The sequence below is a fragment of the Sapajus apella genome, unplaced genomic scaffold (assembly GCF_009761245.1).
Source record: "Sapajus apella isolate SASKATOON/1434 unplaced genomic scaffold, GSC_monkey_1.0 scaffold39, whole genome shotgun sequence".
NCBI classification, from domain to species: Eukaryota; Metazoa; Chordata; class Mammalia; order Primates; family Cebidae; genus Sapajus; species Sapajus apella.
In genome coordinates this window covers 2743568-2770311 of record NW_022436979.1, presented here as the reverse complement: position 1 = coordinate 2770311, position 26744 = coordinate 2743568, and the positions used below count along the sequence as shown (strand labels likewise).

The following is a 26744-nucleotide window of genomic DNA, read 5'->3' as shown; positions in this document are numbered from 1 at the left end:
GTGCCTGTGGTCCCAGTTACCCATGAGGCTGAGGTCAGAGGACTGTTTGCGCCTGGAGGTCAAGGATGCAGTGAGCTGTGACCACACCACTGCACTCCAGCATGGGTGACAAAGTGAGATCCCGTCTCAAAAATAATCGTGTTGTGGACAATTATGAAGCACCTAAGTCTTAGAGAAAGGAGGAAAGGCACGTGGGTAGCTAATTCTCCAAGTCCAGGTCCCAAATCTGTCAGTACCGGCTGGCCGTTGTTCAGGAGGTCTTCCTTGAAGCGAAGTTTTCGTTCTAGGTCTTGAATAACAGCATCCTTTGTGCCTTGAATCTCCTCATCAGAGGCTATTCTAGCAGTCCTACTGGCCTTCTTCGGAAATCCGCTGCAGGACAAAAGCACAAGATAGTCTAGTTAGTCGTCAGACATACAAATCCAAGTCAAACACTCAAGTCCAACAAAGACAGTGCAAGGGGTCAGCATGTCACTCCCTCTTTTTTATGCTGCATCTATTCCAACTATTATGGAAAGAACCGTGAAAGCTGGTTCAGGTAACACTAATTGGATCCAGGTTTTAGAGGAAGTTCACATACGTTAGGGGAGTCTGCCTTAGTGGTTAGGTAAAGGCCAAGGATGGGGAAGGCCTGCATCTTATTTTAGTCTTAGGGAGGCAGCAACATAAAGTGAAAGAATGATGTGATTTCTAAGTAGACCTGACTTTAAAAATCTAACTACCTCATATTGTCTGTGAACTTGGGCAAGTTTTTAAAAAATACCATATAAGAATGTTGGGAGGTTGAAAGAAACATATTTTTATCATACTTTTATTCAGTCTTCTGGTCCTTTGTCATTCATTCTTCGATAATAGTGCCTAGCCCATATGAAATGAATATTAAGTCTGTTACCTTCTCTTCCATCCCCTTATATCCTGATTTGGTAAGGGTAGGCCCATGTTATTTGGTCTGTTTTATATAAGAGGGCTCTGGGAGGTCAGCAGGTCCTACTGTGCATGGTGTCCCAAAGTCTCCTGAACCGCTGGAAAGCCCAGGGCTCTTGGGACAGGTGGTATCTCCGAACTTCTCCTTCCAAAGGCAGCAACAATGACCTGAGCTGTGTGAGCCAGGGATCACTGGTGCTGGATGCCTGATGGATACAGAATCACTTCTGTTGCTGCCTTAAGCAAGTTGCTTCCTGTTTTTCTTCCTTTTCCCTCATAGGGCAGTGGACAAAAAATTAATGAGAAATAGAATAGTAAGCCATGGGAAATGAATTAACCTATCATTACCCATATCAACAAACCTGAACTTCAAAAACAAAGTTCAGGTGAAAAAAAGCAAGTCACAGAAGAATATATATAATATACTTCTATTTATAAACAGGCAGAAGTAAAACAGTCCCCTGCTACAGCAGCGGTTCTCCAAGTGTGGTCCCTGGACCAGCAGCATTGGCATGACCTGAAGTTGTTAGGAATGCAGATTTTTGGCATCACTCTAGACCTACTGAATCACACATTCTGAGTTGGGGCCCAGCAATCTGTGTTTGAACAAGTTCTCTAGGTGATATATGCAAAAGTTTTAGAAAGAAACCGAGGGGAGCATACATACATGTTAAAACCATGAAGAGAATGATTAACTCAGAAATTCAGGGTAGCAGTTACCTCTCAGGAAGAGTTGTGGATGCATTTGGGGAGGGTTACATGGGGGCTTCAAAGGTACTAGAAATGGATAAGAATTTCATTTTATTAAGCTATACATATACACTGTATATAGTTCCTTATTTATGTTATTTCATAAGATATTTCTAAGTTTAAAAGGTTTGCTGCAGGCCAGGCATGGTGCCTCACACCTGTAATCCCAGCACTTTGGGAGATGAAGGTGGGTAAATCCCGAGGTCAGGAGTTTGAGACCAGCCTGGCTGACATGGTGAAACCCCATCTCTGGTAAAAATACTAAAGTTAGCCATGTGTGGTAGTGGGCACCTGTGATCCCAGCTACTTGGGAGGCTGGGCTATAAGAATTGCTTGAACCTGGGAGGCAGAGGTTGCAGTGAGCCGAGGTCACACCACAGCACCCCAGCCTGGGCGACAGAGCAAAATGCTGTCTCCCCCAAAGAAACAAAACCCAAAAAACTTTACTGCAAATGTGCCATGGCAGTGTGTGCCTCATGTCACTTTACTGATCCAGTAGAAAGCACCAGTAAGGCTAGGAATGCACCTAAACACTGGGTTCACCATTTCACCCACCAGTGCTGGGAACAGAAGTCACTAAGTCTGCAGCAGAAACTCAGGCTCCTGTAAGGACCCTGTTCCCGTCCCTCCTTAGTCACGATGCCGTGTGCTCCTGAGGCCTATGCTCTGGGTCTTCCCAACAGCTGCCCTTTCCTCTTGGCCACGCCCCTTTGTTTCCTTGCTGAACTTTTCCTGATTTTGCTGGGTGTTCACCCTTCACTGTGCTTATAGAAAGTGATCTCCCTCCCCAAACTCAGGGGGTAATTAACGTACATCAATTTAAATGGTCTCAATCCCCTGGAGAGTGACTAGCTTGGCCAAAGACATGTGAGATAGCCCGGGCCAATGCGACTGAGGAGGTCGGGGGTAGTGAGGTGCTCTAGTTAAAATTCTCTCATACTAAAAGGAAACCGAAGGAAGAAATGCCCCTCTTCTTTCACTGGGTCTTACTGTGTCAGAAATGTCATGCCAGAAGCGGTGGTGTTCACTCCATAACTGTAAGAAGAGAACCCATATGTGCCAATGATGATAGACTGCAAAGACCGAGAGTACCTGGGCCCTGCTGTCTTAGTCTACCATGGGACCGCGCTACCCCCGACTTGTTTCATAAGTCAGTAAACTCTGTGTATCGAATCTCCATGGAGTTGAGTCTTTGGATACCTACGGTGGAAAACATGCTAACTGATTAAAACCTACTCTTCTAGGTTTGTCTCTGTTAGTCATTTGCCCCTAAGTTCAAATAACACTACACTTCGCAAACTGATTTTGAGTTTTAGGAAGCTGGGCAATGACCCTGAGACATGTTGACAGTAAGAACCACAGGAGTTATTTATAACTTCAGTGTTTAGTATCATGCAATCCTTTAACAAACGTATGCAGAGTTTGCTAGTTTTCCTGAGCCTGGAACCTCTCTCCCTCCCACTCTTTTACCTGGGTTATGTTGTCATCAGTCTTCAGTGTAACAGCTCCTTGGAAATGATGTCCCTGACTAAGCCTGTCCCGTTGGTTATTGTGCCATGTTTGTTTCTTCATAGCAATCACACTCTACTATTGCTTCTTTCAAATTGTCTCTCCCTCACCACAGCTCCTTTGTTCATCACTGTGCTAACAGACACTCAAACATTTCTGGAATGCGTGAATGGATGCACAGTCTATCTCTACTTCTGATTTCTCTCTCTCCTCCCTCCTCTGTCAAGAAAACTTGTGCCAGAGCCATGTGAAATCAGATCACATGTAAAAAGTCAGGCTCAGAACAAGTAAAAATTACATAATTTTGGAAGGAGAGTTCTCTGCATTTGACTACAGCCTTACGTCTGAGAACTAGAAGAGCTAGGTTCTGAAGTCACCTTCAAGGTAAACTGAAGACAACTAGACAACTAGCTCTCTGTTACATCAGCAATGGCTGGGAACATACATGTTCCCATGATTACTGTCAGCCTGTGCGATGTACACCACTGCACAAGCATGTGTGCTGAGCAGCCTTTGATGACAGAGATGCCACTGTTTCTCCAGGTAGACTCTGCTGAGAGCTGTGTTCTCAGCACAAATGAGAAAGGGGGGACAAGGGGACTGTAAAGGTCATAACAGGTCATCTAATCTGGAGGAGCAGAGAACTGGTTTGTAAAAGTCAGCCGCAGTTCTCTTAGACAAGAAAATACCTGTCTATTCACTGTAGAGTAAGTCCTGTTGCTTGGGAAGCATTTCTCAGTATATTTGACTCTTAAAGGGACTTGGAACAACTGCTCTAGAACATTCCATAGAGTTGTCACCTTGGTTTGTATCCCTGCCACAAGGTAACTTATCCTTTCAGAGGATACAATTCCAGTTTGTCTTCGGCCCAAATAAAAACCTATTCTATCTTTCTTTTAACAAGTCAATTCACTCAACATATTACCAGCATTAAGGGCAGTTACTTAATTCCTAATTTCCCACAACATTAAAGATGTTTTCCTCTTTACTTACAGAATTTAAGGTGCTCTATTTTCTTGGTTCTAAACAATTAGCACAGAAATAAAAATCAATCAACTGAAATATTTTTCTTTTTATGGACAGGGTTTCACTGTTGCCCAGGCTAGAATGCAGTGCTGTGATCACAGCTCCCTGAAGCCCTGACATCCTAGGAGGATCAAGCAATCTTCGTGCCTCATCCTCCAGGTGGCTGGGACCAGAAGTGCATACCACTATGCCTGGCTAATTTTTAATTTTTTGTAGGGTCAGTTTCTCCCTATGTTCCCTGCTGGTCTCAAACTCCTGGGCTCAAGTGATCCTCCTGCCTTGGACTCTCAAAGAGCTAAGATTACAGGCATGAGCCACTGTTCCTGGCTTTAATATTTTTTTAAATGTCTAATAGTGATTAGACAAATATTTTTTAAGCATTTAGCACGGCACAGTGCAAGGCCAATACATCAATACAAATCCTGTTAGGCCTAGAACAGAATAGTTGGTTTGTAAGGTAAGTGATTGTTAATGCCTGATGACATAATTCTACGTATTAAGATTTTATGCACAAAAATGAAAATATATATATAAAAGCTTCGTCACTATAGTCTCAATACTACTTAATAGTTTTTGCTTTTTAGTACATTTAATTTAAATTAGTATATTGAAGAACTGTAACATTAATTGCTCATATCTTCCTTTACTGATCTTGCCTGTTTTTCCGCAAAGAAAAATGAGACAAAATTAGAATTTGGACTAATTTATATGTTTGTACATACACACATAGGTGGCAATGGGAATTGTAGGTTCTTTACCCAAATAGCTCCTGGAAGAGGACCATTTTAGTGGTGACATATGCATTATTTGGTGCCTTATAGATGATAGCACGTACAAATACTTGCCTCCGCACTTGGAATGGTGATCACAGTCTACTACATAGTTTATGTTGCATTCATCCTTGAAGGCTATGAAAATTAGATTCTGAACATAGAGTTTGCTGTTAGGCCACCTCTGCCTCCTACTAAAATGAATGTGTCCAGTCCATTGAAGATTCCCTTCAACAAGCATGAGCTCCATGACACACTGCATTGCAAATCTGGCTTTTTGCAAATGTATATGGCTGGAGATATGCCAGTCTTAGCGGTCAGTGCTTGAAACTGAAACTTGAGAGGGAAATAAGATCCCAATGGGAAATTATTTACAATGACTAATATTTGAACATTTTAAACTTACAAAAACGGCAGCTTTATAGAGGCTCTACGGTTTAAAAATTCAGAGCACTTCATGACTTTGTGTGTCATCCTTGCACAGAGGCCACGCTCATCTTCTGTCTCATTTCAATTTTAGTATACGCACTGCTGAAGTGAACACTCAACACTATTTTACGTGAGATGGCAAAGACCCCCAAATCCTAAAGGATGGTCCTTGATCAGAGAGGCTAATAACCAAGTTGGGGAATAAGTTAAGGAACAAACCATGTGGTACCAATTCTAGGTGCAATGGGAATAGAAAGGCAGCAGAAAACAGTGCTGGCTAGAATGACTGCAGAAGAGGCAAGTTCTAAGACAGTCTTGAGTGATGACAAGGACGTAGACAAGCAGAGTGGAGGAGACGAAGAAATTCAGAGTCAGCATGAAAAAAGAAACAGACCTGAGAACCTGTTTTTTTTTTTTTTTTTTTCCTAAACCACTTAAAAGCTGTATGGTTTGGGCTAGTTACCTAATGACCATATGTCTCAGTTTCCTCCTTTGTAAAATGTGGGTTTTAACACCTTGTATCTCAGAAAATAACTGAGTTACAACAGTGCCAGGCGTAGTAAGAGTGGATGTGAAATGGCAGAAGAAAATATCCAGCATGGAAGTGAGTCACAGAGACGAGACTGGCCGAGGGAAACAGAATGAAAGACGGGAAGGAGTTTCAAAAGATGCCAAGAATTCTTGTCCAGAATTTCCAAGAATGTGCAAAAAGTCCTTACTGTTTGCCTTCTCATTGTTCAACTCTGTTCCAGGTGCTAGAAATATGTTGAACTAGGTCATGATAGTTAGAAAAACTGTGTTTTTATGGTGAATATGGCAGAGAGAGATGAATGGAAGGCAAGACATGTTAGCAGGTGGTAAAGTCAGTGAAGTACAGAAGTATGAAGAGAGGACTGTGTCAGACAGTGTGGTCCGTCAGACTTCTGAGGTGACTACCTCAGACCACTACTCAGTGGTGGCCTAAGCCATAGGAAGTGGCTGGCTACGTGAGACCTACAGGGAGAGCCTGGCAGTGCAGAGGCCCCATGACCAGAACGAGGCTGGCAAGGCCAACAGATGGGCAGTGTGAACCCTGAGGAAACAGGGATGGATGGAATACGGCTTTCTCACACTCATTCTCACATGGAACCTCTTCTTTTTTCCAGAGAGCATCTCACTGGACTAGCGTGATTTAGAAACACTTTACGACACTGTGTTAAAAATTGAGGACAAGGATTAGGGGAAGCATGCAAGGTGGGAGTTGGAAATAAAAGTGGAGTGTTTTGAAAGGCGGGGCCTGAGGAAACAAAAGCAATGATAAGTTTTGAGGCAAAATTTTGGACACTGAGTTTGTTTTCCTACAAAACTAATGCTGTGTTAGAATTTAATTAAGATGGCTGTAGTTTTGCTCCCTGAAGTGGCACCTTCTTTTGATAAATGAAGAGCAGCAACTCATTAGGAAATAGAGGGGTGACAAAGAGATGATCTTCTTTTGATGGTTTGCACGATTTAAAAAAAATAAAGTAGTATTCAAAGTTAGTAGTTACTGAAACCAGAATGTTTCACAAAAGCCATACTGAGAGGCAAACCTTAACCAATCAACAATTCATAACAGGCCTCCCACACTAAATACTTCATTGTATACACACTCAGCCCAACAGTACAAAACACATTACTGATCTGTTTACTCTGGCTTTAACAGTAAGTCATTTGTCATTTAAAAATAGTATTCATGCGGTTGAGGTAAAAACATCTAAAACGTATACATATGCATCTGGAAGGTAAAGTCTTCCAGATTCAATCACCACCAAATCCCAGGAGGTCTCTTTTTTTTGGCTACTGAATAATCTCGAAAGCATCCTTCCCTTGACATGCTGTTTTAGGTCAATTCTGTCAGTAGAGTTCAGAAACTCAAATTTCCAGAGCACAATACTGATTTAAGAGGGAAGGTACTAGAATCAACCAGAGAATTTTTTCAGCCATTTCAAGTCCTCTTATTCTACTCTTCTCATATTCAGTGAAATCTGATGGTAACTAAATTCCACAAAATTTCAGAGTGGGCAAAGTCATTAACATGTTGGCATTTAGATATCACTTACATTCAAGAATGTAATACATTAATATATAAAAGAGCCCAACATATATAAACTGAGTTTTTGTATGTCAATTCTATTTTTCTTTTACTGAATTGTATGGTGAAGAAAAAGCTGTTAAAGTATAAATGCTCATATTTAAAGGAAAATAGATAACTTTATACTAAAACTCTCCTCACGTTATATTTTGAGTTCTTTAAAAAAGAAAATGACAAAGCCATGTGGGTTACTTCCATTCATTCATTCTGTACAGCCTGGTACACAGCCTACAGGTCTGATGCTGAGCTGCCCCAGGGTAGAGACGATTCAACAGAATAACCCAGTCATGGTAGATTCTGGAGGCCTCGCCTACTAACCTGCTGGTAAATACTTGCCCAGGATTGGATACAGCTTGGTAAGATAGTGGACAGGAATGAACCCAAAAATAACACCTCCAACCCCTTCAGGCCAGAGAATGAAAAGCCGTCCCCCTACCTCTGTCTGTTTCTCGAAAAATAGGAGAAAAATAGGAATAATGAGATGTCTGCAGAGCACACTGCAGTTTGTATCTGTGGGATTCTTTTTCACTGGTTACTATCTAATCAGGGCCTTGACTTGAAAAATGTTTAAAATGCCCTGTGTCATAAATCTTAAAGTACAACTAAATTTGTTACAAACTTTTCCTTGACTCAGGGGATTCTGATTTGCTGCTTCTAAAACAGTTTTCTTTAATCAAGAAATTAAAGTTAGACATTAGCTTTGAGATGAACCTAAGTCATGCTATTCTCTTCTTGCCCAGGCTTTTCTTCTGGAACCCTGGGAAATCCCGTCCCTTCTTGAGTAACAGTGATGACAGTGTCCCCACCTACCTGCTTCCTATCAGGGAGAAAGAGTGACAATGAGATAATGTCCATAAGGAGCTGCAGCCTATATAATAAAACCTCCTGTTGACACATGCTCTTATTGTGACAGACATGGGGCAACATTTGAAACCAAAGCCCTCCTTATATAAAAGAGGCAGTTAAGAGCATAAACATTGTGGCACTGTGGCTGTGTGGCACTCCCTCATGAGCATGGATTCCAGGAATGTGAGGGTGGCAGAAGAAACAGTACCAGTCTGCTTCCAGGGATGGGTGTGATCTGATTCACCCTTCAGCCTTAGCACTGTGGCTCAGAGACTGGCAGAGACAGAATTGCCACATTCTGCCTGTCAGCACTGCCAGATCTTCTGGGTTCCTAGCAGCTCTTAGGGTGATTTACTATGTGGAGAAACATGGTTACAGCAGTGGAGGCTATAACACCAGCTTTACCAGCAACAGTGAGGGGAGGATACATTAATTTCATAAAAGTGCAAACAGATTTCTCTTTAAGGCATGCTCTCCTTACTGCCTCCATCTAAAAAACCTAGTCGACTTAGAATTATGTCTGTCAACAGCTTTGAGCAGGGCAATATTTTCTCTGCCAGTGACCCCAGTAATTTTGAGGAAGATGTAGCATATAGGAAGAAAGGCAACCGAGGAACTAACTATGTTGAGAAGTTCCCCAGACCTCAGCCAACCAACAACCACATGCTGTTGCTATGAGCTGGAGAGAGAGGCCCACTGTCTTTAGCCTCGGCTTTGTGGTTTATCAATGACATCCATGACCTTTGTTCCCTGCTTTGATCTCTGCCACCCAAACTTATGAGTAACAGACCTTATCTCCACTGACTGTTTAGAAACTTAGTACTTACTTAACCTTCCTGTCTACAGATTAAAATGAGAACAATGGGAAACAAAGAGAATAAAATAGCAAGTATGCAACTGTGGTGATTAAGAAAACTAAGAGGGGCTGGGTGCAGTGGTTCACACCTGTAATCCCAGCACTTTAGGAGGCAGAGGCGGGCGGATCACCTAAGGTCAGGAGTTCGAGACCAGCCTGGCCAACATGGCGAAACCTCATCTCTACTAAAAGTACAAAAATTAGCTGGGTATGGTGGCTCACACCTATAATAACAGCTCTTTAGGTGGCAGAGGCATGAACTGTTTGAACCCGGGAGGCGAAGGTTGCAGTGAGCTACAATTGCACCACTGCATTCCCGCCTGGGCAACAGAACTAGATCTTGTCTTGAAAGAAAAAAAAAAAAAAAAAAGAAAAAAGAAAAAGAAAAGAAAACTAAGAAACTAAGATATTTAAGATTTTGGTAAAACAAGGCAGGTGAAAAAAACCTAATGAATTTCTACTTCACTGAGTCATGTGTAATCAATCTATTTGCTGGTGCTTTATATATATGGCAAAACCATCCAGCTAAATAAATAACACTTCTACGTGAAACTCAATATATACACCTTACAGTAACTTGGCAGTTCCTGCAAGTTCCAGGATGCCAGTGGTGGCAGCCCTGATAGGGACACTTGGTCTTTGGCAAATGATTTGGATGATGATGATGGATAAATAGTCACATTTTTGTTTTTAATTCAGAATGCAAATGACGGATCCCATACCATGCCAGAGGAAAAACATGTTTCAAAAGACACATTTATCAAACCAAGTGTGTGTGATTTAGCAGTAGGAAAATTCCTTGAAGACAAAAGGGTAGCCGCATAATAATGGCTTACTGGGCTGGCATGGAGCTAAAAATCTGTAGTCTGGTATTGCCACTTCGATGTCACAGCACTTGACTATCTTTGGGTACAGTTTTCCATGGCTACAAAATCAGCATGACTTCTCCAATAATTTTTAAGAAACGGCAGGAACGACTGGACTCTTGTGGTAACAACTATTTTGACTCCATAAAATGAGTCGCTGTGGTAGATGGTGACAAGAAGCTGCTCCTGTCACTTGAGGTAAGCCCCTAAAACTACTTAAGAGGGTTTCAGAGTCACTGATTAGCACAAACTGCTGTTTCTACTAAAGATGGTAAACGGCACAATCACCACCGCCTTTGGAAAAGTAATCTTTGATAAATTCTATGTGAGAAGTACTACAACAGACTGTGTACACAGTACTCCTCTTCCTGGGGAGCAAGATTTGGTACCCCTTTAATGAGAGGATGAAAAGACATTATGAAACAAACACCCAAACTGGCTCTTTGGGTATGTCTAATAGCTTCTTTGTACCAAGATAATATACTTCCAACAGCTAAATAAAAGCTCAAAGAGAAAAAGCAGGTGAGAAAGACACAGGTTCTCCTCAGACAAGCTGACTGACAACTTTTAACAGAAGTCCATTATCACATCATTACTAGACTGTATTTGGCTCCTTTACTGGACTTGTTTCTTTACATATTCACTGACCGGTTTCGTCCAGTAAAGATTTGAGAAGAAGCCAGATTGCAAATTCGTGTAATCACCATTTAGGAAGTGCCCAACAAAAGCAGCATTGCTAACTGAAGCTGCCTGTACATCTCGTCAAGGCCTGACATAGCAGTGCTTGTCTCTAAGTGGCATTAGTATATCGTAGAATGAACACTTTTACAGATGAATAAAAATAACTTGAATTCTAAGATCTCCTTTGTAGTAGTTTCCTTCTTTTTCTCTCTGAACAATAGTATGCTTCTGGCAAACTCTGAACTAGGATTTCAGCAGGAAGAGTTGAGATGCGGGTGCTGGCCTAACCTTTGCGAGCACGTAGTCAGTTTTGAAATCTTCCGTAAAATGAGTTAAGTTCTAGCTTTTACTCATTCTACTTTTCAACCAAACATGCCAAACACCTGCACTGTATTTCATTTGAGGATTTTACTGTACTTTTGTAGATGCTGTTTATCCTCCAAAACTTTCCATTTTAAAGACCTCATAGGGCTGCTGCATCATCACTGAGACATAAGGAGAGACATCGGATCACCTCCAAACAGAAACAGGACTAAAGGCATGGAATGGATCTCGAGATCACAGGCCAGGAACAGAACTGGCACCATCCTTTTCCAGCAGGCTGCGCACACCCTCATTCACCTCCATGGAAACACAAAGACATTTACATGCTTTTGCCTCCTTCCACTCCCTAGATTTACACAAAGGCTTAGTTCTGGAATCTGTTCATGAGGTTTTTCAAAAACACTAAGTGTATACTTAATAACCAAACTCCTTCATATCCCTTGCAATGCTGGCATGAAACATCATAATAAAACACAAGAGTTTGGTGGTGAGAGCACGGATTCAAGTCTCTGTTTAGTGGCTATGTGATCCTGGGTAGTTTATTTACTCCTGGAATCCTCAGTAGTTTAACTGGGCCAAGGCTACCTCTTAGGAACGTTGTATCCAATGAAATAATATATGTGAGTTGCTTAGCACAATAAATGCTAGCTAAGGCCCTCATTGTCATAATCGCTGAGAGAGAGCACTACATAGATTTTGAATAGTTCCTGATGAGAATCTCCTATCAATTCAAACGAAAAAGTGCTGATTTTGATAATGGTTAAGTGGCTAGGCAAGAATCACTGGGTCCAACTGCCATGTTAAGAGTCTTTTCATAGCCAGGCGCGGTGGCTCACGCCTGTAATCCTAGCACTTTGTGAGGCCGAGGTGGGTGGATCACCTGAGGTCAGGAGTTCAAGACAAGCCTGGCCATCATGGTGAAACCCCATCTTTAAAAAAAAAGTTTTTACATAGCACGGAGGGAAATGTGTGCAGTGTTACCAGGGAGGCGCTCCTGGGCTGCGGGCGGATGGAGCGCGCGTGTAGGGGTATGGGAGCCGCCGGGAGGGGGTCGGAGGGAGCGATGCGGGGGTCAGAGGTAGAGAGAGGGGCCCCGCTGCTGTCACTCACACGGGGGTGACGCCCTTGGGCAGCCCCAGGGCGTTGACGGCGGCCGGCGGCGGCTGCGAGGGCAGCAGGGCGCTGAGGAAGGCTGCGGGCGTCTGGCTGTGGCCGAAGCGGGCGGCAGACGAGGAGCCGTGGGGCGCGGGGCCGGGGCTTGGGAGCGGCGGCGGCGGCGGCGGCAGCGGGAATACGTCGGGCACCTGGAAGGCCGCTGTGGGGCTGAAGACCGGGGGCGGCGGCGGCGGAGGCGACGGCGAGGACGAGCCCCAGGGGGTGTCGGGCTCCGCGCCAAATAGGGGCGCGAAGGGTGGCGCGGGCGCGCGAGCGAGCGGCCGGGGCGTCGGGGACAGGGGCGACGGGAGGCTGGACGAGCCAGGGCTGGAGGCAGGCGTGCCATGTCCCGAGGCGGGCCCGAGGTTCTGCGCTGCGATGAACTGCTTGGGGCGCGCGTAGTTGAAGGAGCCGGAGGACTGCATGGCGGGGGTGGCGCGGGAGGCCAGCGCGCTCATGGGCTCCGGGGACGCGGGCGGCGCGCAGGCCGCGAGCTCGGGGAAGGCGGGTGGCGGCGGGAAGGGCGGCGAGGGTGGCGCGCTGCGGGCTGGCGGGGGCTGCCGGACGCCGGCCTCCTGCTCCAGGCGGATCTGGTTCTGCAGTTGCTGGATCTTCAGCGGGTCTCTGCGGAGACAGAAGCGACACCTTCAGAGAGGGGCGGCCAGAACGCGTGTGAGCCAGACCTCGCCTTGCACTCGTGCCCTCCGTGGAGAACACCTCGGGCGGGCGCACGCTCGCAGCCAGCAGGGCGAGGGCGCTCCGGCAGTTCAGGCTGGACCCAGCGCTAAGTCAGCGAACTAGGCCCGCCCGGCTCACGACCCACGTCAGCCTCACATAAGGGGATCCTAACCCGTTTACACAGCCTGATGGAGATGTGTCTGACTTCCAGGAGCCACATTCTAACAGAATCGGAAATATTAAGAGAAAAACATCTCGACATCGTTCTCAGTCCTCTCATTCGTGGCCAATTTTTGGTAAAAGAATTCTATCAGAATGAGAAAGTTAAAAGCAAAAACAAAAACACTTGTTTGAAGTTCTATTTGGCAGATTTAGGTTAGTCCGATTTGCCTACTCAGTGCTGTCAGCTCTGCATTCAATAAATACCACAGGTGGATTTTTAAAAAATTAATCTCTCCACTTGTCCCGAAAGTTTGTATGCAAAATTTTAGTAAACTAAATTGCCAATTTCTTACCAAACCTTAATACACGCTGATAGTGTGTTATTTCAAACACATGTGAATAAGTGACATCTATAACATGGTGTTCAATAAACAATAGCAAAATATTAATTTTATAATGTATATTTAAGTCCCCAAATATTTACTATTGAGAAGAGACAGTTAAAATTTTTATTTCTAAAATAAGAGCAAGCAGCTAGCAATGATCTAACATCTTACTTTTTCACTCAAAAACTTTCCTGTACATCCAGGATGTTTTCCTTATTCATATGGGGTGAAGACAGGGACCAATAGCTGTCAAAAGAAACTTGAACAGAAGGTGGCACTGTAAGCAGCAGATCAAACAAGTACCTATGAGTAGACCAAGCTCTGTGCCTAACTTTAAATCTTTTAAAACTAGAAATCAAAACCCCAGACTTTCCTATCTATAGGCAAAAATCAAGCCTTCAAAAAACAGCAATAAAAATAACGGAAGCTGCCAATAAAAAAGTGGAAAAGTATCTAGGTCTTTCATCAAGTATCATTAGATGTGGGAACATCAGCAAGTTCTAAACTTGGTCCAATGTTTTCTGTTCCCTTCTAGAATTATCCAGTAAAGAGATTACACTTAAGTCCATGAGAGGACAAAGACATGCTTGCTTGGGAACAGAAAGGTCAACAAGAAGATGCTTCTATGTTCTGTTTTTTTTAATGTACTGCATTTTATTACATAAAAGTACAATTAGTAAAAGCTTCTATGTTCTTAACATGTTCAGAGCATCAAAGACTCCAACCACAAAGAACTCTGTTGGGTCCTAGTGAACTTGAGTGTTTTGAAAGCAGCCATGTCACTGCGGGGATTCACCACTGCCCTGAAGCTCCAGATGTCTGTGTGGTTTGGGTAGACGGTCCAGCACATGTGCTTTTGTGTTCATGCGCTTAGAACTGGCCCAGGAATAGAACTCATAAATGCCACCCACCAGCTCTAAAATCCATTATCCAGCACTCTCCTGAGTCCCCAAATGCTTCACCTCCTGCCTTTGCTGTCTCTCTCTCATTTCCTAGCGAGGGGAACGTGCATCCTAGTCCAAGGATGTTTATCATTACACTCTTCAGCTGACCTCTGCATCTGGATTGGAAGCCATCTGTGTGGCTCTCCTCAAAGGTGCTGTTCCCCTACTCCGTGCCCACCTGGGCTCGCAATGGCCAAAGCCACAGCTGTGTTTTAAGAATTTCAGGCTTGGCCTGGCATCAGCAAACTGCTGTGTGTGGTGGCTCTGCTGAAGTAGCTACAGACATCATACCATGCTCTGTACCTGATGTGAGGATTCCCTGGCCCCAGGATTAGGGAGTGACTCCTGAGAGCCAGTCTTCAAAGAAACCAGGACAGAAGGCCCGACCATGACTATATTGGTTGTAAACTTCTCTGTGGGGTCAGCCTACTCATTCTGGCATTAAAAAGAACCACCATGTTGCTAACCCAAGTGGGCTTAAAGCTGTGGAAGTGCTACGTTTAGGAAGAAGTGATTAATGTAGCATTGCACAGAAGTGAATGGGCATTCTAGTGACATGACTGTTAGTATATATTGCAGTGAGGAACTCTGCTAGAGTTGCAACTTCTCAGTTTCTCAGTGGTTCGGAGAGGTGTGAAGAATACGGGTGGGGAAAAGGAGAGCAAAAATGCTTATTTTGAATTTTAAAGTGTCTGGCTACATTTCTGTGCAAATGATAAACACTTGAGTTAAATGGATTTCATATCTGGACTGTGATGAAATGCACAATTTTACCGTTTTCTTCTTCCTCATTAAGCTACTTTTAGAAAAGTTGATTTTCACAAAGATAAAAAGCCCGCGAGAATGAAAGGAGAAAGGCAAGATTTCCTGTAGCTTTTGGAAATTACTTAGAAGTTATTTGTCATAAGAAATTCATGACTTCTGTAGTTGCTCCATTTTTTTCTGCTGCCTTTTCTCTGAAAAATGAAGCTGAACTGAATTTTTTGGAAATACCATGTAGTGGATGAAAAGTTAAGGGTTCTGGACGACCCTGGTTGCAATGTACTCATGCGTGTCATTTGTTTAAATCTTTGGTCTTGCACAAGAATCCATCAAATTTCTCCTAGCTTCTCTTTTCCCCTCTACCTACCATACCCCTAATTCAAAAACTGTGAGCAGTTCCCCACTCTTGCCCACCCTTCAATTCTAGAAGTTTTGATACTGAAGGACATGAGATCGTCTAGACTGTCGCAGTCCACTTACACATGGGAACACTGGTTTCAGGTAACACTCAAGGCCACAGAGCCAGTTCCTGCAGAGCCAGGTTAGAACCTGTGTCTGCCCCCACTCTTTTCACTACTCAAGCATGTGACATAAAAGAACCTTGACCTTCAATGTGACTTAAAAAAATCTGTGGCTATATTTTCCTTCTGAGGACTTTATTCACTTTTATGCCTTCTTGCAGCTGTAACATCCAGGGCCTTTAGGGTCTGAATAATCAGTGAAGGCTTTAAATACATATTTAAGAATATTTGGTTTCAAACATGATTATTTTTAGAGTGAAAGTGCAAAGATGAGAAGGTCCTGGCAGCTCAGGAAGGAAATATGTACATGCTAACTTAATAGATTCCCCTCCTACATTATAGAAAATCAGTCACTCCCTTACCCCAGTGGCTTGCACAAAGCTTTCAACAAGAATAATTCTACCCTTTACCCCATAGTTGGATGGAGCAAAGAGATCTGACAGGGAGGAGAGATGTACCACCCAATTTATTTTCCAATTCAGTCATCTCTCCTGCCACTAGATGAAAGCAGTTCAGAAAAAGTTACCCAGACTAAAAACACTGTCCCAAGCAGCAGAAAGGTACATGACAAAAAAGGCTAGAGTCACAGATCAAGGGGCCTGGGACCCAGCCCAGCTGGCTACTAGCTGTGGGGTCTTTGTGAGAATTAAATGAGCACAGTGCCTGGTTCAGAGTATGAGCTTAATATATCACCTTCCGCAGCAGAAGAGAATCTTATCAATCCTGGTTACTTTACAAACCACACCTTTTAAAAACAGGAACAACGCTTCACTGGTTGCAGGGGATTTTCCCTTTCACCCACTCCCACTGCAAGCGGCTGGCAAGGGAACGCAGTGGCAGGTAGGCAGATGAGAGCTGGAGGTGGGCTGAGTCACGAGACCGTAAGACGGCTGGTGTTAGCACCGCTCCTCCCCATTCTCCTCATCATGGAGCTGTAGGGCACTTACCATGTGCCTTGCACTGGCGACACAAACCAACCCTAGGAGGTAGGGATTGTTATCCCCATTGCAAAAATTCACTGTCAGTTAGTGAGGTCAAGGGCAGAACCTGGATGTGAAGGGCTGGCTGGCTCAGAAGCCTGGTGCTACGTCATTTTCTGTAGAGTGCTCAGTCAACAAAAAAACATTTGTTAAAATGTCGATTATTACTACGTATCACGTCTTCTCTGGGAAACTGCAACCCAAGTTCACAATAAATGATGTGAAAGCAAACCCCTGAAAAGCAACTTGTATGTAAATTGGAAATGCCTGGTATGTCTCTCTGGAGCAGTATCTGGATTGCAAGTAATTTATCCCCTGCTCATAATAAAGATGGAGTATTCATAATTGTCTAGAAAAATTCTTGAGATCACAAAGCTGAGAACATGTGTGATCTATGAATAAATCTGCTGTTGGTTGATACGCTTTCTTTCATACTTGATTATGTGATAGGAAAGCCATTTGTATGGTGAAGAGTTGCCACACTACACCTTCTGAGCCATCGCTCCTCTGGTCCTGATACGTATAAGCACTTTAAAGGTAAGGAAGGTAACTTTCAGCATCCCCTCAGCACCTGGCCAGACACTGAACATGGTGGACTCACCACTGTCAATGACGACAATGACAGAAATGTCTTGCTGCGATTTCTGTACCCACTGGGCTCATCAGGCATGTTGAGTAGGACATTCCTACGCTAGGAGGGTCCCATGTTGGACTGGGAAATCTGAAGAATTTTCACATGAAGGTCAGTAAGTGAATTAGGGGATAAGCTGCTGGGTGTTCCCAAAATATAATCCTATCTGGCTAAGATTAGCTCAGAATCATATGCATGAGAGCTCAAATATATCTATTCTAGGAGCATATAAAATAGAAAATAAAACTCCTACAAGGGCCTCCCATTCAGGTGGTACAGTTCAGTTCCATCTATAACTTTATTATAGTAGTGCTTCAACTGTCTTCTACAGTTCCATTACTCATAGCTTAATTGGTACCTTCGTATCACAGGAGCTAGGACCACTGCATGAAGGTCACTATCTAACAACAGGATCTGTTTAGCACTAACTTATGATTGCCCCTTGGGAAAAGGTATACAAATCACAATCTCAAGAACAGTCATTTACACAATAAGGATTAATAGGAGACAAATGGGAATGTATGCACTGGGCTTATGAGGGATGAATGCAAAAATAATTCACATACACTCCCCTAAGGCTGTGGGGATGCCAGGGATAAAAATCTGGATTTTCTACGAAGTACCAGAAGCAAAAGAATGCTAGAACTAAGGGGATTACTGCTTGGAAAATGTTTAAGTTTAAAATGTATTGCAAAAGGACATAGGTTTCCTTTACTACAAATCCGTTTTTTGACCTTGCATGCATTCTGAATCTTTTGTAAATTGTGCTGACTTTCCAAAGCCAGAACTGAACACAATTACAGAGGAGCGTTCAAGGGAGAAGTGACCTGAGTGAAATCAGCACACGACTTGAGTCTCTTTTAGAGACTTTTCCTTTGTACTTGGCTCCACCACAGAAAAACAGTAGCTCTGTATGTCTTCATGCGTAAAGTTGATCTCTATTTGAAGTCATTCCATGTACCATGAGAGAGGGGTTGGGCGGGGAGGGGAGCAATTGATGACCAAGTCCTAATCCTCCTGGGAGCCTCTCTGGAATATCAAAGGATGGCTGAGTCTCTTATGTAACAGAAGGAACAGGAATGAGAGGTAGGGAGATGGTGCTCTGTCAAGGGTCAGTAGCAATGTGAACTGTTTCTCAGAAGTTGACTCCTGCTGCTGGCCCCCAGATGTTGTGATTTCTCATCTAGGAGGTCTGTGGAGATCCAACTCTCTGTGGGGTAAATAGTCACTCTGGCTCTGGGAGGGCTGCAGGATGTGGTCCAAAGCATTTCTAGCCCCCCAGAAGAGCAGGATTTGTAGCCAGACATAAATTGCCCATGATAAGGGACAGGCTTTGACAGTGCTGCAGTTGTGATGTCCAGATGAATCTGACCAACAGGGAACACTGGTGCTTCGGCTCCAGCTGCTTTTGGGGGAGGAATGCGAGGTCAGCTTCTAAAACAGTCGACTCTGCATCACAATTAAATGGCCAAAATGATTTTCATTTCTACTGATGCAAAGGCCAGTGGAAACAGCAGGAATAGATTAGTTGATTCTTATAAAAACCATGCTAATTTAGTGGACATTAAAAGGAATTAACGCAGACTGTTCCTAATAGAAAATGTTTGATTTTAATTCTTAACACAGACCAAGTACACTTTTGAAGAAAAATCTGTTTTTCAACCTTTTCTTCAACGCTTAAGGCACAATCAGTGATCTCATTTCTAACTGAAACACCAAAGGAAAGCTCCCTGTGAAGCAGACGTTGAGGAACTTGAAGGTCTTGGTATAAAATTTCTCTGAGATTTTGAAGAATCAGGGAAGAAAGGGCAGATATTTCGCTTTGTCTTACAATGAAATGACGAATTTGGCATATTTTCAGGTTTCATATGGTTAATGTTTCCTCAGCTCTTCATTTTCATTCATCAAACAGAGGCTCGTGCCAATCCTTGATCACTTCCATCATAGCTTTATGCTTGCTGGGTTGAATACATCCAAAACACTGGTGTGTGGTCAGTATTTGAGAGTTGATTACTACCAAGGGTGGAGTGTCATCTCTTTCCAAACACATCACCAGTATCTACTCCTCCAATGTCTTTGCAAAAAAACAGCAATCCTCGCACTTCACTGAGCCCTCCGTTTTCAGTATCTTCCTCTTTACTCACAGGGAAGCCGCTCAATAAATATCTGTTGAATTTAATTGAAATCCCTAGACTTCTATACAGTGTAAAACTCCTTGCTCCATCATGCTGTATGGCACTCAGCAACACACAGCTCCATTTCCAGAGTCCTCTTAGAAAGCAGGCCGCTATCATGCCGGTTACTTACTAGTAAAAACACAGAGGCAGCCCAGCAGAGAAGAGTTCCGATAGCGCAGCTTCAGCTCTGCCACGTTCTGTTTATGACTTTGGATAATTCATTTATCTTTTCTGGGGTAGGTTCTCAACTTTAAGTCCTAATAAGCTTTTAGATTTTATGACCTGTCCTTTTTAGCCCTGTAAGATTTAAACATTATAAAGAAACTAATTTCAAAGAAACTGGTAAACTTGGACAACTAAATGAGTCCAAGTATGGTCTTTATTTGGGTGTGTGCATATATTAACCTTGTGCATATACTGTTTTCACACCTATTTCAACTGTTTTTGAAAAATGTATCTATCAGTTTTTGGAAAACAGGGAGATTTAAAGGCATTTGAGAGGCAGATAAAAACAATTCCACGGTAAATCTTCGTATAAAAGAAGAATTATTCTGTCAATCTGTTCTGTGAATATTCTGTTAACTAACTGGCTAACATTAGTTGCATTTTTTTTTTCTTAAGACAGATATACCTATAGATAAATTCTACCCAGTCAAGACAAAAATAGCTTTTAGGTTTTGTGTGTGTCTCAAAATAGTTTCTATGGGGCTAGAGTTGGATGTGGTTCTGCTATAATGCTTTCCCTTAAAGAAAACATGTAAACTATTGCAGTGGTGAGTGGCCAGTGTTCTGCTAGTAACTCTTTCCCCGTCTTTTGGATGTTTTGGCCTGATTTTGTAAGTCTTCTGAAAATTAATTTGATGTTTCATTCAATGTGAAGATAGGGTTGTGCTGTGTTCAGCAGTCCCAGGCTTTTCTCAGCCCTCCTTCTTGATGCCTCTGTGGCATCTGACAGTGGTTTACCCACTCCATCTTTCTGGAAGCACTTTCTCCCTTGGCATCACTAATACAACTCTCCTTGTTCCCAGACTTCTGGGACTGTGCCTGCCTTCCTTCACTGGTTCTTCTCCATCTCTCTCAAAGTGGGTACTCTACCGAGATCTAAACTGGATGCTCCTCTTTGCACCAGGAGTCAGCTCCATCACTCTCACTCCCTGAGCTAACCCAGCCTTCAGTCCTGAATTCCATTTCCACTTCCACGTGACATCAATGAGCTACTTCACTTCAAACTTGTGTCTGGACAGGGCTCCTCTCACCCTGATCCAAGTTTTCTCCCTAAAATAATATCTTATCTTATAAAATAATCTCCCTAAAATAATATTTAAGATACCCACAATTTGGCCTCAAACAGTCCTAACAATCTTATCTCCAACTACTGCTGCTCTGTCTCCACCTTTCCATTCTTCTAAGTTAGTTACTCTTACTGTTCCCCAGCCTGATTTTGAGTTTTCCTTCCTGCTGGCCTCTTCTCATGCACTGCCCTCTTGGACGGCCACTCCCACCGATTTCTCTCCATCCACCGTCTTCATCCTTCTCTGCCCGTTTCAATGCCCATCTCTTCTTGAAGCCTTCCCTAATAACATCTAGCAGTTCTTACTCCCTGCTCCAACTACTCCAGCCCACAAGGCTGGCACGGCATTATCTCACACGCCAGCCCAGATCACCAGAGCCAGATGTGTTCTGTCTTGATTATTACAGTGTTTTGCATATAGATGTCAGTTACTACCTGTCAGAAGTTTGCCAAGCACCCTTTTGTGTGGAATACAGGAAAGGGAAACGCATCTTCTAATAAAGGAGATCGTATGTATCAGAGCTCTTATAGTAACAGTACTTATATATTTCTGGCTTGTTAGTATCCAAAATGTGAAACTCCCCAACCCAAACAAGAGCATTTGTGAACCTGGTAATACAGCTCCTAATCTGGCTCTGTGAGGCACTCCATCATGTTCCAGGCAGTGGCAGCCTGTGCTGGTGCCCAGTTTCCATTTTATTTGGTTATCAGTCAAAAATGCGTAAGTTTCTGTTTGCCTTGAGGAGAAAGGCCTTGCGGTATTTCCAGTTCTTGGTAAGAACCTCAGTCATCTCTAGGCAGCTCTTTTTGAGAGGGCCCATTCTTCCCATACCTGTACTGTTCTACAGTGACTTTTTCAACAAAGTTGGTCCCTGTACAGAGAGAGGAAACAGTTCCCTTGCGTGTCCATTGTGTAGTGCAGAAGTCATAAAGACCAGACAGAGTGTTTCTAACAAGGCCACACTGAGTGACTGTGTTGAGCTACAATCTAAAGCACTGATGTCTGCCTGGAACATCACACTCACGTCTGTATTAGCCTTTCAAGTGTGGAAGTCCTGCTGGGAATTGCTCATGGCTGATACTAAGTTAAAGAACGTGTAGGTGGAGGTCATGCTTTACTTCTGGAAGAAGAATGAGGCCAATGGTTGAATGCATGGCAGTAAGCATTCATAAAAGCAAGTCATGACTCACTAGTAGGTGGAGGATTGAATGAGTTTCTTCTTAAAGTCAGTTTCCTGAAACTCCAAGCAAGGCAGACATCTGTTTTTATTCTCTACCATTCTTCTTTCATCTGGTATCAGCTCTCCTCCCTACCCTTACAGATCTGCTTCTACCCTATTCCCTGTGGGTCTGCTAGTCACAACCCTCTCACCCTTGGCTGCCGGGTGAGCATGTGATCAGGACTAGTCAATTGGCATATGGCTTTAGAAAATTATCCAAGGATAAGTATACAACCCAGGTCAGGCCAGGCCAATCAGGGCCTTTCCCTGGGACTTTTCATAGTGAGGATGGAAGGGAAATGTGTCTAGAAGGATAGAATCCTCCGGAATTCCTGGCCATTATGGAAGGGTCTACAAAATGGAAGCTTGTACATAAAAAGCAGCCAATTCATTAGATAAAAGAAAAAGGGACAGAGGCGGTTACAATTTGAACACTGTTTTAGCAGCAGGATCCAGATAACCCTCACAACAGTTTTATCTCTGAATTCTCTTTCTTGTTTTTTTACTTAAATTCATTCAAATGGTCTCAACACTTTTAAGAAAGGGGTCTTGGAAACCAACAGGTCCAGTTTCCTTATTTTACAGATATACAAATGGAAGCACAAGGAGATCAAGAAATCACTGTTAGCCAGTTGGTGCCGAAGGCCCAACAAGAACATCTTGCTGTTAAGAACATAAGGGTTAATCTAATAGCACTATTGGAAGTTGAGAATCAATAAACGAAGGAATACACAGACTGTTCATAAACTTGTGAAAGAAACCACCAGAACGACTAAAAACAAGTAGTTTCAAGTGTTGACCTCTGGAGAGTGAGACTGGAATGAGCTGGAGGGAGGAAGTCTTTTATTTTTGCATTTTATAATCTTCCATACTGATCGACTCTTTTAAACTATGTGCATATAAAAAATAGAGTGGTTAAAAAGACTCTTAAAACATCTAATTCCAGAAGTTTGTAAGGTAAAGAAGGCCTTGGACAGCAACAAAGTATTCTGGAGGCCTGAGAAGGGCATCCATTCATCCATTCCCTGCGTTGAATGCTGCCAGGGAGGCCTTTTCCAAAGAATTTCATCAAGAATGACTGCTGCTACTGCTGCCAGTGCCAACGGCGTCACCACTATCTAGTGATGAGAGCTTACTGTGATACAGCACTTGCTATGTACCAAACGCCATTTTAAGCACTTTAGCCATATAAGCTCATTTAATTTTTATAAAAACCCTAGGAGAGAGGCCACTTTTATTATCTCCATTTTACAGATGAGGAAACTGAGGCACAAAGATACATAGCAATTGAGGCACGAGACTATGCAGTGGGAAAGAAGAGGAGACGGGATTTAAACCGAAGCGCTCTGGCTCAGGACCGTGATGTTACCATGTCTCTAATCAAAGCACCACGACTTATCTAGTTTTTGCCAAGGGCAGCGTGACTTCCTCAGACATGGAGGACCTTTCTAATTTGGGTTCCACTCAGGACTATGGCTCTCAGTCTGTTGCTCCCATCCCGTCTCTTTGTTACTGCGATGTGGATACTGCAACGGCGCTCAACACAGCTATAGAGACAGCCCGGCTATGTCCTGAACACATTCCGTACATGTAATTTTAGGGAGCTGTGTCTCATATGCTAGGCCTAAAAACTTTCATTTACTGGGAAAACTGTAAGAATGTACAAAGCAACCTGAAGAAATTGATTTTGAAACTAAGAAATTAAATTTGCTTCCAGAATTTCTTATTTCAGCCGAAGTACCATCAACTAGCATTCATTATATTGAGAAACTAGTGAATGGTTGGTCTCTACTAACCAAACTACCTGTATTTATAGCTAAATATTGTACATCCAAAATATCTGAACAGGAGGATGAAACCAACTGATAAAGCTGCTTACTTCCTATTTTCCAAGTATAATATTAATTCAAATTTCTGAGAAAAATCAAGAGACATATCACATAAAGACAATAAATACTACCATGGAATTTCATGGTATGGAAGTTCCTATATACTTATAGTTCTGTCCTTCACTCTCCTTTCGAACACAATGTTTGTTGTAGAAAAAAATAAACACAAGAAGAATCATGTCCAAAATAATTGGATTTGAATTCTTAAAAATAGCTTGGTATGTGTGTTTGTGTGTGAATGACACAGGGTCTTGCTCTGTTGCCCAGGCTGGAGTGAAGTGGTATCTGATCTTGGCACCCTGAAGCCTCCTGGGCTCAAGCGATCCTTCTGCCTCAGCCTCCTGAGTAGCTGGAACTACTGGTGTATGTCACCATACCCAGCTGGATTTTTTTTTTTTTTTTTTTTTTTTAGTAGAGACAGTGTCTCACTATGTTGCCCAGGCTGGTCTCAAACCCCTGTGCTCAAGCAATCCTCCCACCTCGGCCTCCCCAAGTGTTGGGATTACAGGCATGAGCCTAAATCGCCTTGTTCTTAAATCACCAACAGCCCTTTTAGCATCTCTTCCATTGGGTTACTTAGTGCTTTCCCTTGTAGACATGACTGTGCCACCAATTCACTGTGTGGCCTTGCCTAAATCATTCTCGGTCTGACTTTCTTCATATCTTTGCAATAGATCATTGGATTATTTTTAAATAGTCCCCTTTACATATTTTTAAAATTCGCCCATGCTATAAAATTCACTTTTTAGTCTTTTAAGATTGTATATCTGAATATTACTAATATTACTCATCTGTTAATGCTGTTCCATCTCTTGAGAGATTGTATCTAAAAATGCTGCAATCTGGGAACATTATATCACATGCTGATAAACAACTCTATAAAGATGACTTTTCAAGTTTCTATTAACATAGGCCTATAACTGAAGAACTAAACATTTCTGAATAAATAATAATAATGCCGCCGATAACATTTTCTACATATTTTGGTCTCGCAGTCAATGTGAGGAATGCACAGTTGGATCCGGGTACTCCGGGTAATTTATTTCCTCTTACAGTCGACCATTGCTCGTTTAAATGCTAATGGCCAAGATATACAAGCCAAGGGTTCCGTGGTGTGAAGTCAGGGCTTGCCTGATCATCAGACTCCCATCCCAACCTCTCATCTGAAGTAGGAGAACGTTCTTGAAAAAGCTCAAAAATGCATTTTGGCAAGCTCAAGAGATGTAGCCTAGCAGCATGAATTAAGAGACTGTGACTGTGGAAAAGAACTCTAAGTTGTAAATGGCTTTGGCCCTTCTTAGCTTTTGACCAGCTGACCTTGACGTTCCTCAGAGGCCAAAGGAAGAGATGCAATGAAGACAGTGCTGCCAGCCATTTCCCCTCAGCAGGCAGGGCCAGGCTTTCCAGCAGTGGATGAGGTCTATCCAGGGTGCCTTGGGGAAAACTATAATAAATGAGGGTCCCTCCCTGAGAAATGACTACAACCACAAAAATAAATTCTTAGATGAAACAGCTCAATTATCTAATGTAATTACTCTGAAGGAAAAAATGAGGAAAATTTATCATAGCTACATGAAGTTTCCAGTGTGGTTATATATGACTGTGTATAGTCAACAGTTATATCTGGCATTCTATCAAACAGAGTTTTCTATAATATGGTATCTGTGACTGTTTCCAATACAATAAAAATGCTGCAAAATCTTGAAATGCTTTTCAAAAGATTTTGAAAATCTTGTCTTATTCATACTTGTACACAGTACAGTATGTACAGCTGTAGCATTGAGCTGCTTTTGCCGTACTTTATTAATCTTTTCCAAAACATGTAAATAATGAAGTCTGTTGCACACCACATCTGGAATTCATGACTATGCTGTAAGATTTATACAGTAGATGGCCCTTCATGTATGGAAGTAGTATGTACACCAGAATGTGCCTTTTCTTTTTAAGATTTCAAACAATGGAAAAAGCCACTAAGTATGTATAGTGTCTGTGTGCTGGGGACACAGGGAAGCCCAGCACGTGTGGGTGGAAGGCACCGGATCCTCGTCCAGCTGAGTAACAAGTATGGCTGGTGCGGAGCCACACAGGAGGCCCCGGCCGAGCTGGGGTAGCTGGGTTTCTTCACTCCCGGCCTCTCAAGTGATGACACCAAGGTGAGAACTTCTTTCACTAAAAGGCTTAATCTTTTAAATAACTGAACCAGAAAGTCATTTCTAAGAAGAATACAGGTAAACATTACAAAGAACAAAGAAAGATATATTCAAAATCTGTCAGGTTCTAACAAGGGCCTGAAGAGAGAAGGTGACCGACTGCCTGGAAGTAACAGGCATGTATACATGGATATGCCCATATCGGCAGTCATGCATATTTCCAAGTTTAAATATGATGAAATTGCTGAAGAATTACAGTCCTAAGTAAAACTAACACAGACTATACTTAATTACACTTCTATTCCTAACTTGTCCTTTTAGGCATGATCTTATCTTGATTGTGGCCACCAGTGAAGAAAAGCATATCTCTAATCTCAGAAGCACAAGCAGTTCATACCAGGAAACCAAGATTAGTAAGTATTTTTGTGGTGAATACATTTTGAATAAGACAAGATTAATGTAACAGGTAAAAGTATAGAAATATAAAAGTTACAAATTTACTAGTGATTTTTTTTCCTTGCTGTGGACATTTGTTGATCTTTAACATTTATCATGGAAGTAAATAAAAGATGTATAGAATTTACAAAAATGTCAAAATGAACCAGAAGACATTAAAGTCATTCATGATATATGTTGATGACCTAATAGATGAAACTCTTGTTTTTTCCTTTCAGGAACATCATGCTATTGTCCTTCAAAATGACCAC

The 26744-nt window shown here is 42.6% G+C and overlaps 1 protein-coding gene and 1 pseudogene across 9 annotated transcripts in view; both read right to left on the bottom strand.

Moving 5' to 3' along the window:
- Nucleotides 1-26744, bottom strand: part of PALLD (palladin, cytoskeletal associated protein) — a 452487-nt gene that overhangs the window by 35034 nt on the left and 390709 nt on the right. For 7 of the 9 annotated variants that reach the window (XM_032298624.1, XM_032298625.1, XM_032298622.1 and 4 more), the window contains 2 exons: nt 12202-12870; nt 237-372 (listed from right to left, as the gene is read on the bottom strand). In XM_032298624.1, coding sequence (XP_032154515.1) covers nt 237-372; nt 12202-12870 — 805 coding nt within the window. The remainder of the gene's footprint in view (nt 1-236; nt 373-12201; nt 12871-26744) is intronic. The other 2 variants (XM_032298626.1, XM_032298627.1) reach the window with 1 other exon arrangement.
- LOC116565316 lies at nt 5419-5519 on the bottom strand (annotated as a pseudogene).